This window comes from Cryptotermes secundus, unplaced genomic scaffold, assembly GCF_002891405.2.
Source record: "Cryptotermes secundus unplaced genomic scaffold, Csec_1.0 scaffold400, whole genome shotgun sequence".
Taxonomy (NCBI): domain Eukaryota; kingdom Metazoa; phylum Arthropoda; class Insecta; order Blattodea; family Kalotermitidae; genus Cryptotermes; species Cryptotermes secundus.
Genome location: NW_019723908.1, coordinates 2,361,091 through 2,375,815, shown reverse-complemented (window position 1 = coordinate 2,375,815; position 14,725 = coordinate 2,361,091). Strand labels below are relative to the sequence as shown.

The 14,725-nt window shown below is 39.6% G+C and overlaps 1 protein-coding gene across 1 annotated transcript in view; it reads left to right on the top strand.

Annotated features, from left to right (window-relative positions):
- LOC111862084 overlaps positions 1-14,725 on the top strand; it is a 322,966-nt gene that overhangs the window by 96,689 nt on the left and 211,552 nt on the right. Inside the window, exon 3 of the mRNA XM_023847176.2 lies at positions 10,918-12,486. Coding sequence (XP_023702944.1) covers positions 10,966-12,486 — 1,521 coding nt within the window. The 5' untranslated portion in view covers positions 10,918-10,965. The remainder of the gene's footprint in view (positions 1-10,917; positions 12,487-14,725) is intronic.

The following is a 14,725-nucleotide window of genomic DNA, read 5'->3' as shown; positions in this document are numbered from 1 at the left end:
CCTTGGAGTTTCATCAGAACGAATTGTTATTCTTCTAATTAACTTTATTTTTAAATTTAGGGATCTGCTAACAAAGGATTGTTCAGTTAATTAACTATCAAGATATGGGTGTACAGATGCAATTGGAAACTCCAGAGACGAGAGGACATGCGTGATCTAGCGGTAGGCGGAATTGCAGTATTGGAATATTTGATAGAATAACAGAACGTGACGCAGAATGTGCAGGAATGGTTATTAGAACTCCTGTTTCATATTCGGAAAGTTCGGGATTGAGTCCGGGTCTTGACCGAGCTCTTTTGTGCTCACCCGTGTCCCTTAGGCCAAATATTATGGGTACACATATACAGGTGTGTGCCACGACGGGTTCCTGCAACGCACTCTCCAACCCATTATTCACATTATTCTGATATTAGGCGCAAATAATGCATCGTTAAATAATCCAACAGTAAATCACTATGATCAGCCGATCACAGAGGCCGCGTGGTCTAAGGCATGAACCGTCTTCGCCCGCTCGAACACTGTGATCGTGGGTTCGAATCCCACTCAAATCATGGATGTCTGTGTGCGTTTATTCTGTGTTTGCTTTGTTTTCCGTGTAGGTAGAGGCCTTGTGACGGGCTTATCCCCGTCCAAGGGGTCCTATCGACTGTGTATAATATTAAGAAACTGAAAAAGCCGCAAAAGGTTCAAACGGCTGTAGAGCCCTAGAGGGAAATTGTTATGGTCGGGCAATGTTAATTGAATTAAATTAATCTTGTTTGAATAAATATCTATGGTTTATACTGTGGAGATTATTTCTTGCAATTTACCATCTGCTCCTATCACAGAACTTGGGATGATGAGGTTAGATGACCATTTACACGTAGTAATCTTGAACTTAACTAATTCAGGTTAGGGCCCATTGATGGGTTTTCTCAACACCACGATGAAACTTTGGCTTCCTTCAAAGCAGGGGACTTCTTTACTTCTGAAGAAGTAGACAGATTCTTTCAGGATTGATTTACCAGTTCGTGTATATTGTAGAAATACTCATATTTCATTCTATTCTGACTGATGAATCCATTTTTAGCTTACTTCCCTTATTTTGAAAAAATCAAAGTGGATTTATGAGGTAACCATGCCGTGTGTGTGTCTCTGTATCTCCCCCTATCAACTTTTGAATGCCTGAACCAGCCTCTATGAAAATTGGTAGGTATGTCATGGAAATAGAGCCCATCTGAAATGCATATTTCTTAAATCCCTCCCATAATTCTTTGTCTGTATGTGTATCACTCTTATCGTTACTAGAGCAAAGACTCGGTAAAGTGTATCTCACAGAGATATTGGGTTTTCGGATTTTATCCATCGTCCTGGTTTTTAAGATAACTAAGAAAAACACGACGTTTCGGAAACTGGATCTGTTTCCGTCCTCAGGTAGGGAAAACACCTATTCAGTTGGGTCTCTTAGAAAGAGCTAGCCTCAATCACTGGACGGAAACAGATCCAGTTTCCGAAACGTCGTGTTTTTCTTAGTTATCTTAAAAACCAGGACGATGGATAGAGCCCGAAAACCCAATATCTCTGTGTGTTATACACCATCGTCAGAATCCTATAGAAAGTGTATCTCCTTTCGTTGCTAGACAACGGCTCTGTAAACAAGTTCCAGCGACAAAAATACATATAAAAACAGAAGAAATGTTGAAAGCCTCATTCTCTCTGCTGTTCATGCCTTGACAAAGGAGAGTCCTTGGTTCTGTGTATCATTCTACCGATTTTATTAAAAACTCGGTAAATAGTTCCCGCTGCAATAAGAATTGTTGCAGTCGTCCTTTCCCATGAGATCCATGTCATATCAGAAGATAGTAAGCGAGTAGTTATTCCCAGAACTTCCTGTCTGCTTTAGCCAACTGCTATAATTAAATATAGAGGCCCGCTCACATAACTTTTGATTAAAGTAATTTAAAGTGTGTGCATAAAATTCTTATTTTCCAGACAATTTGAATACTTTTGTTGCGGTAAACAGCTTCACGCATGTGCTACATTCTTGTTTGTTTATGTGTTATGGTCCACGAAAATACATATACAATTGTCAACAAGAATAAATTTGCATTCTACATTTGAGTACACAGCGTAGCCACGAGTATTTTTACTGAGAAAGAAATAAAGAAGGAATAAAAGAAAGACGAAAGAAAGAAGAATAAATTAAAGTTTGGGAATATAATGAGACAGAGAAAAAGGAAGATAATCATAGATATATCTCTGTTTCTCTCTTAGGATGTATTAGTATAAAGCTTCGAAATTTTGCGCATCTTCCTGAAAATGAATTGTCTGTCAAATTTCTGAATCCTCCAGTTTCAAGATTCACTTTCTGGTTAGTAGTGTAATTAGTCTAATTAATTATTTCTAGCTCACAGGCAAAATACACTTTAAATCCATTTGGTTTGCATTCAGCTAGCATCCACTGTACAGCACTGTCAGTGCTCGCGAGGACATCAAACGGCGTTTTGCTGATAGTGCAAGGGGAATTGTGACATCACTGTCCATCCCGCTGAGACTGCTGTGTGGTGATGTTATAATTTGACCCATACAATATGGCGGAAATATCGATTTGATGTAAATTGCCATTGTTAGGTGTAACCCGCGTCCAAAATCATCCGCTTAGCTCGTCACAGTGGGCTGAGCGCCGAATCGGAATAAATCAGTACTTGCAAAATTGTTAACAGCGCTACAGTCGCTGACAAAATCATAACCCAGTTATCTGAGACGCATTTGGGCCTCATTTTAATTCCATCGTGGCATAACGAATTACACGGTCCGAGATTTGCCATGATTTCCTCTGCGTTTACAAGAGAACTTCAGGATTGTAACTTAAAGTATTGGATCAAAATCTTAACATAGTCTAAATAAAGGTCACTTATCCAGCATATTGCAGTTTTTTTTAATGCTATTGGTGTGGGACTAAGTCCCTTGTACTGCGGTCTTTTCTGGCCTATTGTACCAGCCCCAGATGATAGATGAGGGTGATTGTGGAGCAACTGGTGGAATGAAGATTGGCAGGGGAAACCGGAGTACTTGGAGAAAACCTGCCCCAGCGCCACTAATACCTGCAGTTAATTTATAACAAATTTTCACTATATGACGAGGTAGATTCTTATCGAAACTTGTGTTTGTAAGCAGTAAGCGTGTAAAATTCTCCTTGCCTCTCAGTTCACTGTTTTCATTAAACTTTAGGTGAAAGTGAACTCATTGTTTTGTATAGGCACCACGTCACAAATTGGAAGAAGTGAAGTGAAGCGAAGGGAAGACTACACACATACTTAAAATTAGTATTAAATTCAAGTGAGAGGTCAGCTTCACATCCTGGCCATCTTACCTCCTGGCAAAGAGCTCTCCATATTTATTGGGCAGGAGGCTGGATGGGCAACCGTGTAAGTTATGTCGTAAGGAAAGTGGAGAAAGTTCCCGCCCTGAACCGTAATTTAAATTCGACCGCCTTCTTCATAGCTAGTGGCTGAGCAAGCTTAATGTTCTATTCTGGTATCCTGCTGTACTATTTCACAAATTGTTACATATATGTACACAAACATAGTCTTCAGTGCAGCTTTCTGTGCTGTTACTGGTATAACCACTCCTATTTCATATCAGTCTTCCACTGTTAAATGACACATTTTGGACTCACAAGGATCATTTTCGAATTCTTTATGTATTATTTGTATGGAAGAAAGAAAAAGAAACTCCGTTGCCTGTAGTCCGCAAGCGAACTATACCGACCGAGCGACCGCCGCTTGTCGGCGAAATTAGTGCCAAATTTGCGGATAGAGAGTGTCGCATGGTCAGGGCAACGGATCCCCACGGCTTTCTTCGGTTTTCTAGACCGGAGCCGCTGTTTCCTTGAAATAGCTCCTAAATTATCCTCTCGAGGCTGGGTGGACCCCGTTCCAGACCCACTACTTAGAAAATCTGGTAGCGCTGAGAATCGAACCCGGGATCTCTGGATCCGTAGCCAGGAACTATGACCACTAGACCACAGAGACGGTCATTAATTGTATTATTTTAAAAGCAATTAATTCTGTCAAAGTAGTAAAGGAAGAATTTAATGCGTAGCATACGATCAATGTGCTTACAGTGTTACAGTTTACGTGCAACAACATACACACCTGAAAATGGTCCTTGTGACACCGAAACATGTCGTGTAATAGTGGGATGTTGATATGAAATAGTGGTTATACCAGGAACACAACAGAAGCTGCGCTGAAGACTGTATTTACGTACTTATACATATACGAGTTAACTCGTTTCTTTGCCTAAATTAATTACATAATTTGTCCCGTCTCTCATGCTCTTACTTTCTTGTTTCGAGAAGCGTGACCTCAACGTGAGATCAAAACGTTAAAAGTTTCTGTCACAAAATGTAATTTGTTGACAATAATTTTATCTCTCAAATCAGAAATTCGTAGGGTAACCGTGTTGTTCCTCTTGATGGCAGAAGAAGGAAATTATGATGGATCGTGACTTGAAATGAAAACAAATTTCCAGCTAGCTTTGTGAAAAATGTCTTCTCGATCGCTAGAAAATACACAATGACAAATACGTACGGGAACTAAATTAAGGCATGCACTATAAAGCATTAAAAGCAGGCCAAAACAGCTGAAAACTTTCAAAGACAAAGCAATAGGAAAAGTTTCGTGAAAAGCTGCTTGAATATATCCTCCTTCCTGACTGCCTTGAAGCCCCATAAAATTATACTTCATAAACTAATAAAGGCAAGGGAGACAAACATTTTTGTAAACTAAAGAGTTTTGTTTTCTTACTTGACAAAAAGGAAACTGCGAGAGAAATCTATTTAAACGTCTCAAAGACTCTTGAATATTACATTTAAGCTCGACAGTTTAATTTTCATGAAACCACGTACATTTTACATACTGCTGCATTTTATATCATCATACACGTTTCGGCATCAAATGACACGATGATGACTCTCAGTGATATTCTCCTTCTTTCTTTTTGTTTACTTTCCTTGTTTTGATAAAGTCAGCTTTTGAATGCCTGAACAAGTCTTCATGAACCTTAGTATACATATTGGTACTTTAGACCACCTCGACGGCGTAATTCATAAACCCTCCCATCGCTCTGTATGTCTACATATGTATCTCACCTATTGTTGCTACGCAACGGCTCGGTAAAAACCCTCTTATTTCTGCTAGACAACGTCTCGTTAAAAACTTTATTGCGGCAATGAGTTCTCATCAACAATAGTAAAATTGTTGTTGGATGCTTCGTTTTCTATGCCGTCCGTGTCGCATCAAGGAAAGTATCCAATTAGTTCCTCCCCGACCGTCTTGTTTTTCAAGTTAAGGGGAAAGTTTATCTGAAACTACTGATTTTGGAAATGAGTTATAAGTTTCTCTTTTCTCGACATTGATTTTGCACTGCAATCAATGTTATAGTTGTAAGATTTCCGGTTTTCACCGCCGTGACTATGAAGAATGCCGTCTTCTGGGGTGTGGCGCTGTGTAGATTTTGTGTGAACCGACTTTTCGGAGGAATATATCACCACCATCTTCAGGGTAGAAAAACTCATGAGGAACAAGCTTGAGCATGTTATTGCAGCTACCTTCATGATGGAGGCGATATATTCCTCCGAAACGTTGGCTCACACAAGATCTACACGGCGCCACATCCCAGAAAACGGCATTCTTCAATATTATATTTCATGCGAATATTGTTAAATATTATTATAAAACTGTTAACGACAGAAAGAACGAAATCTATGTTCATATAGATCGGTGATTTCATTTTTACAGCGACTCCTCCAGTTGTTTTGACCACAGCTTCTGTCAGTTCATGTCGAACCATATATGAAGCTATCTAGAATTTCATAGTTAATATCATTTTTCGCTCCTGCGTGTGTAGTTGGCTGCGTGGATGTTGGGCTGGAACGTGGGTGCCACCCATGCCGCCCTCACTGTGCGGGCTGTCATGTGACGTCATGTCACTGCTGATTCTGCTAGAGGGATGAGAGTGAACTTGCTGTCCCTCTTATTGTTGAGCCACGCAATTTGCACTCTTCTGCGTTGTCCTGCCGCTGCCTGTGCTTAACTGCTTAGCTGATTTCTCGCTGTCACCACCTGATCATATTTCCTCTCTGGAAACTGCCCCTAAAGCACCCATTTAGGACAGAATATGCATATGTACAATGGTTTTACCTTCTCCATTCTGTGGAGTTCATCGCAATTAGGAAGTAGATTATGCAGTTGTTATCGAGCATGCCGAACACAGTGGCCGCGCGGTCTAAGGCATGAACTGTCTTCGCTCGCTCGAACTCTGAGATCCTGAGTTCGAATCCCACTCAAGGCATGGATGTCTGTGTGTGCGTTTATTCTGTGTGTAGGTAGTGGCCTTGTGACTGACTTATCCCTTATCTAAAGGGTCTTACCTACTGTGCATAGAACTAAGAAACTGAGAAATCTGCCAAGGTCAACGAAGGACTGTATAGACATAGATAAATAATTAGATAGGTTGGTTGGTGCAAATATATGGACTCAAAACGAATTTCCGAAGCCTTCCATCGCTCTTAGACTTTTTAGTTGAGTGGGGTGGGGTCAGATTGAGTCCACTTGGTACATTGGCCACTGTTTGGCCTAATGCACGAACCCCGGATGACAGATGATGAGTGTGGAGCAGTTGGTGGAAAGAGAATTGGCAGAGGAAACCGAAATACTCGGAGAAAACCTGCCCCAGTGCCACCTAATCCACCACAAATCCCACATGACCTGATCTGGGCTTGAATCCGGGCCGCCGCCGTGAGAAACCAGCGACTAAGCGCCTGAGCTATGGCATGGCCACTCCATCGCCTTTCAATTGATCTTTTCTGCTTGAGAGCCAGAACATTTTTCCTTACAAAAGCTACGAAACAGCCCCTCTTTCGTAAAATAATGTTGTGAGTCAACAGAATAGCTCCGAGCCTCATCAAAGCACGGGATCTGTTTCGGTCCACAGGTGGGGGAGTCATCCACTCTATTGGATTCCTTAGAAAGAGCTAACCTCATCAGTGGACACCGTTGTTAAATTTACTGCAGCTATTTATTTTATCCTGTTATCTTACTCCGAGTTAGCCTGGTCTCAAATATTTGAAGAGCCCAGAGAATTATAATAATTATTATTATATTTGAAACCAATGAGAGCAAGCATTTCCTGAATTCGTTTTCTTCATAATCCCTTCACGCACCTATAGGTGTAAGGTAAAGTTACCTCTGTGCTTAATTAATTAAGCATTATGCCATGAAGATATATGGGGGAGTGGAGGTATAGCCCAACCTTTCTTGACCTTGACACTAGATGGAGGTGAATGGTCAGTTTCACGCCACAGCCGCTATACGTCGGAAGAAATCAATCCCGGTACCCATTTTATAGGAGGCTGGGTGGCCCCCAGAGCGGTTATGGACACTGTAGAAGGGAGAAAACATGTGCCGATTTGCCATTGTAATTTGTTGCCGAGTTAGTATTTTCCATTGATTGATATTAAAATGACTGGGTAGTTCGGATAGAAAAGTGGACGACCAGGGTTTGATTCCCAGCAATGGCAGCATTGTTGTTTTCGAGATATAGTCACCATTGACTTTAGTCCTCCAGTTCTCCCGAGCATTGGTTATCCGTGACGTAACAGTCAATGTGAAGGGCACCAATCAACACATTGAGGACTACCTGCAGTCAGTGCGTCCATATGTCGCACGGATGTTACGTGTTTTAGACATTAATATATTTTTTTTTAATTTTGTTCCCTTCCTTTTTGATACAAGCGTAACTGTAATTACTCCAAAATATATGTTGGCTGTATTCATTAATGACACTGAAAACTAGTTTCTGAAGGTTGAAATGCTTATATAAGTCATCGTCAGCAATTGTTCTCGAAAACAATTAATTGTAGAGGGTTATATACGAGTATATGCAATCTGGGAAAATGAATTCAGCTGTAAATTGGAGTGGAGAGGATTGCTAATAATTTCCGCGTGGAGACACACACAATATTGAAATCTGACGGTTGACGGCCATATTAAGAATAAAGGGGAACATATATACATGTGACTGTTATTAAAGCGTAACATTGCTTTCATTAACAAACAGTTTCGCTGCTGTTTAAATTGATTGTTTCATGTCAAAATTTATATGACCCGGAACAAAACGATAATTATTTTCGAAAAGAGTACATCATTTAATTTTAAATTAAATAAAGGTCACCAATATATACGATACACATTTGTTTCTACTATATTCGAATTTGATATTCTCTCACAGTATACAATGCAGAATTAGGTTCAATAGCCTTTTCCTAAACTATTGGTGTGTAGATGGTCTCCCCAGCTTTCCTTATGGAGTCCAGAATCTCTTAATTCCGATGTTTTTTTTCCAGTACGAACTTCTGTTTATCTTCATATTGTATATATATATATATATTGTAGTCAATTCTACTGGCAGTCTTAAATTTCAGAGATAAGTTAATATTTATGTATCACAAATTTATTTCTACGAATGTTCTTTACGGCGAACGAATGTTAAAACTTGACCAGCGTTCTCTGAACTTTAGAAGTTTTAATTACAACTTCAATTAGAATAATTTTTTAAAATAATGTGCATGCAGGTTACTAAGAGTTCCCATTTTTTCATAAGCGGTATGTAACTATACCACGTAAACAGGTAAAGTTGATAATGATGAAAATTAATCATAATAATAATAATAATAATTTAATTCAATTCAATTCTTTATTATTTATGTGCCGAGCCAACAGCCGCAAGGCTAATTACAGGCAGAGCACAATGTAGATAAAAGTAATTACATTATAGACAAACTTATTATAAAGTCAAGGACAAATTACAGGCAAGCACTGGGGAAAACACAATAATGTAGAAAAGTAAACAAACAAACAAATGATAATAATAGCAATAATAATAATAACAACAACAACAACAACAACAACAATAATAATTCAACTCATCTATTTAAGTGCTTGACGGTAGTAATTAAAGCAATTACAGGCAAGCACTGAAAGAACAAGAAGTAAAATTTCGACTAACAGGTAAATCCCTTTGAAAAGATTAATTTTGTTTTTCGATCCCTAGAGCACATACCGTTACTCTCCTGAAAATACAAAAAAGAAAAAAAAATTACGAAAATAAAATTTTGAAGGTAAGATTCCGGAAGTCGTGGCTGATTACTGGATACGAAATTTCGACAATACACTCAGAACATCAGTTTTGTTTAAATATCTCGGAACCTCTAAGGCTCATTTTTTCACACATTTATTATACATAATCTGCTGAATCTGCAATAAGTGTGTGTGTTCAATAAGTACTGAATCATGAATGAGTTATGCCCAGTGGTGTAACTTATGCCCTTTTTTTGTTCACTTACATAGATATCATTTCAGTTCTTGTATTTAGGTTTCACTAGGTTTGCTTAGTAGAGTTAGGACGGTGCATCTTTTCAGTTTATGTGTAGTTTCGTTGTTGTCTTGTAGGTTCATTGCTAGTCTAAGACATGAGAATGAAATGTGAAAGTGCAAATTAATAATTTACATTTAAACTCAGATTGGATGCTATGTGGCCTATACGGTTGAGGCAAAGTCGCCGATAGAACTGAGGAACAAAGAGCAGAACTATAACACAGGGCTATTAAGTGTAGGATAATCTAGTCAAATATGAGATATTCGTGCAAGTGAAGTTTAATTTCCTTATGAATATGCACGAGGCATCACTATATAATGGCCGCTGGCCAGTGAAAATGAAACTTCCGAACTTCTCTTCAGTCTTTTCTTTCAGATATACTCGTACAAACGCTTATCGCTTTCAATAGTGAGGTTTAGAAAAAAAAATATTGCCTTTCTAATGGCATGTTCCCATGTTATATCAACTATTCTCCTGTTAAAAACACATGAACAATTATTTTGTAACTTGTAAGGAAGATTATGTAGCTTTCTTCTCATTGACATATAACTAGGTTCAGGGAAGAGCCTTTCTCGAGAAGATTATAGTTGCTCAACTGGTAAAGAAATTCTACATCTTCCGCGGAGCCTGAATTATCTTATTATGTTTAGATTAACCTGCCACTGATCTGCCTGTTAAAACCCACTCAAAATCTCTCACCATATTTCCTTAAGATAAATTTTAATCTTATCTTAACTTTTAAACTCTCTTTCATTCCTAGACTTCTTGAGTCGTCTTTCCCTTCAGTATTTCCGATAAAAATTCTGTAAGAATTTCTCGTTCCTCCCTCAAGCATGTTACATATCACCTCAAAAGCATCCTTATTGTTTCGAACATCTTAATGATATTGGGCGAAGCGCTCAAATTATGAAAATTTGAATAATGCAATTAATCCATCCGTCAGTTACTTCCTGTTGCTTAGCTCATACTTTCTCGTGACTTTGTTCTCAAATATCCTTAATTTGTGTTCTTCTCTTACTGTGAGAGACCAAGTTTCGCCACCCAGTGGCAACTGAACAGGAAATATACTCAGATTATGATACAGTAAAGTAAAGGTTGTCCTGTGCTTAAGTAATTAAGCACTGTGCCATGAAGGCGTACGGTGGAGTGGATATATAGATCCACATTTGCTTGACCTCGGCCCTAGTTGGAGGTGAGTGGTCAGCTTCATGCCTCGGCCACTTTACCCCCGTGGAAACAGCCCCCGGTACCCATTGTATAGGAGGTTGGGTGGACCCCAGGCCCGGCCTGGACTATTTAGAGAAGAGAAATTTCATACGCTACCGGGATTCGAACTCCGACATCTCCGCTCTCCAGCCTGTAGCCAGTCGCTATACAGACTACGTTATCTGATCAGGATATTATAATATCCTTAAATAAGTATCTCTTTTATAATATTTAAAGGATTAACCAACCGAGATAAGGAAGCTCATTAATAGGTATCTTTTTTTGTTACAGATGATAGCCAATCAACTGGCAGCACTTTCTCCGTGAGCCCAGCTGGTTATGACGTCAAACCCAGAAGAGAAACAGTGGGTCCAGTCGCCGCCCTACATTCTTATCCTAAGTCCCTGGTTCTTCTGTCACCACCCTCTGTCAACCCTGTCTTCCCTCTTCCTGACTCTAGTTCTTGTCCTGAGTGTTGTAACTGCGTCCCAACTTGTGGAAACAGGGGACACCTTCCTCAGAAACACTGCTCTCCCTTACCCCTACTTGTACACTACAGGAAGAAACATGCCCTCAGAGTCATCCTCTAAAGCACAACAAAGAAATCTCAAAGAGACGTTAAGGAGAACGTTGCTTTCAGAGTCTAGCCCTATTTTGCACTCTTCTTCGCCTTATTTACTCAACAAAGGAAATACAGTGCCGTTTGAAAATATCAATACTCAGAAACAGGTTAGCAGTATGGCTGCAGAAGTAGCGTCAATCACAAAACCTTCTGTTCATCAGACACAGTTAACATCATCGGACATTTCGGAGGTCTTCGAAGGAACTAAATATTTCACACATGATTTTAATTTTAAAAAAGATATAAATTACTCAGAAATGCAAGATAAAGCCACTGTTATTTCAGTTCCTGCCGAAAATGATGTTCCCAAACTTTTAAACAATCATATGTCTTCATTACCTTCTAAAAATATCTTCAAACCAGGTTATGTTTCATCACAAATGTTTCCGTCGGAAGTAACCGTGACTCCGTCACATACTTCTTTGTTTTTAGAGTCTTCAATAGATTTCAGTTCAGCACCGTATCCTCGTGAAGTACAGAGTTCAGAATTTCTACATGAAAATCCCTCTCCTTCGCCAGAAGAAGTTTTGTGTAAAAAGTTGGAGGAAGACACTATTGAAGCAGCTGGCAGTAACACAGATCTGAATTCAATAAACTCTTCAAATTTGTCATTGTCACTTGCGTCATATGCGTCTTCAGATATGACATCACTTACCGAAACTGAATCCGAGGGACGGTTTGAATATTCCACATCTTCGGTATCTGTTCACATTTCACAATTATCTGAGAATGAAAGAAGAAACTCCTCAAAAACAAACGCAGTATCTAAGAGTCTCTTTTTGGCCAATATCTCGTTATTATCGGAGCCAACGAAGAATTTACAGAGCCCATCTTCCGAAAAAACTTCATTCGATTCTGTAAATATGTCCGAATCAGCTCGCTGGAGTTCGGCGCCTTTCAAGAACCAAATATATCGGACAAACATACACAAAAACTCTTCTGTCAGTACCCCACGGACATTGACTCAAATGAAATCATTATCTCTTGTGAGTACTGATAAAATGATTACGTCCAAAATTTCATCTTCGTTAACACAACGGTCAGTATCTCAAGGGAATGATTCCTCAGACCATCTGGAGCGAATTACTGTGCTGGGATTATTTGAGATGACGACACGGACCGGAGAGAGAGCGGAGGGCCACAGCGAGCTGGCAGCTGCTCGTCTTGCTGTCAGCCACATCAACGAGAGACGCCTTCTTCCTGGCTACCAACTGGAACTGATCACAAACGACACCAAGGTAACCAGCGCACTATCATTCATCTTATGCAGTGAAACTTGTTATTGCTACTAAGTTGTAAGATTTGAGGTTTTCACGGTGGTGACTATGAAGAAACCAGCCTTCTGAGATGTGGCGCCGTGTAGATATTGTGTTAACCGACGTTTCGGAGGAACATATTGCCTCCATCTTCAGGGTAAAAAAGAAGAAAATCCGCAAACGAAGAACTAGCGTGAGCAGGTGCTAATACAATAGCACAATACAATTAGCACCTGCTCACGCTGGTTCTTCGCTTGCGGATTTTCTTCTTTTCCTTCTACCCTGAAGATGGAGGCAATATGTTCCTCCGAAACGTCGGTTAACATAATATCTACACGGCGCCACATCCCAGAAAACTGCTTTCTTAAAATAGTAAGTCAACATTAAGGAAGATTCTTGAAGTACAAGTGCCCGAAAATTTTAAATAACATAAATCACATTATCACATAATATCCAAAACAAGTTTAGTAAACGCGTTAAAGCACAGCGGTAATCATATGTACCACATTCTGTAACGATGAAAACAGTGTATTTATGAGCTTCGAATGTTTGTCAGTATGAACAGTACTTTCTTTTTCCAAGCAACGTTAACCGGTTAGTGAAGTACTGTGATTTGTATGAGGTATAATTTGAATTTTCGTATATTAATTTTATGGATTTCATGCTTCAGCGGGTTAAACAGCTGCATTAACTGAAGGAGTCACAACAGATAACATACTTCTATCAGAGAACGAAGAAATATAAGGCCCTAGCTCGACTTCACTCTCCCCCTCCATTTCCAGCACATGCTCATGACGTAGCAGGCCTATGTATATTCAGGGAGAATTTACTTCAACTTTGCACCGAAAATGATCGGGTTCTCTACAGACTCGAATAACAGCACGTCAGACACTCCAGAGCAAAATGGCTTCAACAGTTGGTGTGTCTGATGTAGTGGTGACCACCACGATAATGATGCTAATGAAGAAAATAATAATAATGATGATAACAACATACATCAATAGTCTGCTTTACTGCCCGACGTCTATGGCACCACAAAAAAAAAATACAAACTGACATTTGGGCATGAGGTTGGGAGCACCAGACCAGACCAGACCAGACCACACCAGAGGCCAAGGGATAGGGGGACGGAAAGGAAATCGGTAAATCGTTGCTGAACTGCTGCTGCTGATACTAGTTGTGATGTCGCATTAGCACCACCAGTATTAATGCTGACAGCTCGTGAGAATTTAGAAATGTTTTAAAACGGATCTGTTTCAGATTACAGAAATCTTTATAGGGATATCGTAAAATCAAAATAGCTTTACTTTTCAGTAGATTACATAATGAGAAAATTAGTAATTTATACGCTTCTTCTGGTATTATCGGGGTCAATCGACAGTAGGAGTACGAGGTAAACGGTACATGTAGCATGCAGGGGGAGAACTGACGTGTACTTGCAAGGAGATAAATCTCGAGACACAGAACTTGAAGATTTTGACTGGATATGTTTGACTAAAGATGAATCACAATTGTGAGCTGCTGTGAACACGATAATGGATCTTCAAGTTGCATAAGAAAGTGAAATTTTTAATAGCTGAGCGAATGTTCACCAGTGAGAGACCACTCTAATCCATTCTAATTCATTCTAATCCAGGGAATTTATTTCCAAATTAGTCCTGTGTCTATTGCTAGGCATTTCACAGAAAAAACATAAAGTGTACATGCAAAGTTGAGTCATCCTAATCATATTCTAAAGCAAAACTTTAGAGACGCAGTAAATAGGGAGTAGGGATTCTCTCTGTGCATTTCATGGAAGCCTCTCATCCACTCCCGGAGGAAATGAAAAAGTTCTGTTCAGGAAAAACAGTTAATTTTTCCTAAACGACACTCGTCTACCCGGGCCCCCGATAGGAAGAACGTGGGGCTGCTTCCTTGCTTTCCACTTCCCATCCGTTGGAGTCCTGAAAGGGCCATTATCTTAGTGAGACTCAGTTCAGACTTCCCCTCATTGAGAAGAATTTACTATAACAGTGGTCCTATTTTTTTTTTTCATTTCTCTCGCATTTCCACAGTAGATCCCTGGAGTAGTCGGTTCATTCTCCCTACTCCTTTTCCCATCTGTGACTCTAAACCAGTGTGCCTTTATAGGGGCTCTTTTTGGTCAGTTTCTTCCCCTTGGTTCGGATAGGACTCAGTTTTTTGCACCTTCCACATGTGTCCCATGATCACTTTCCTTCTC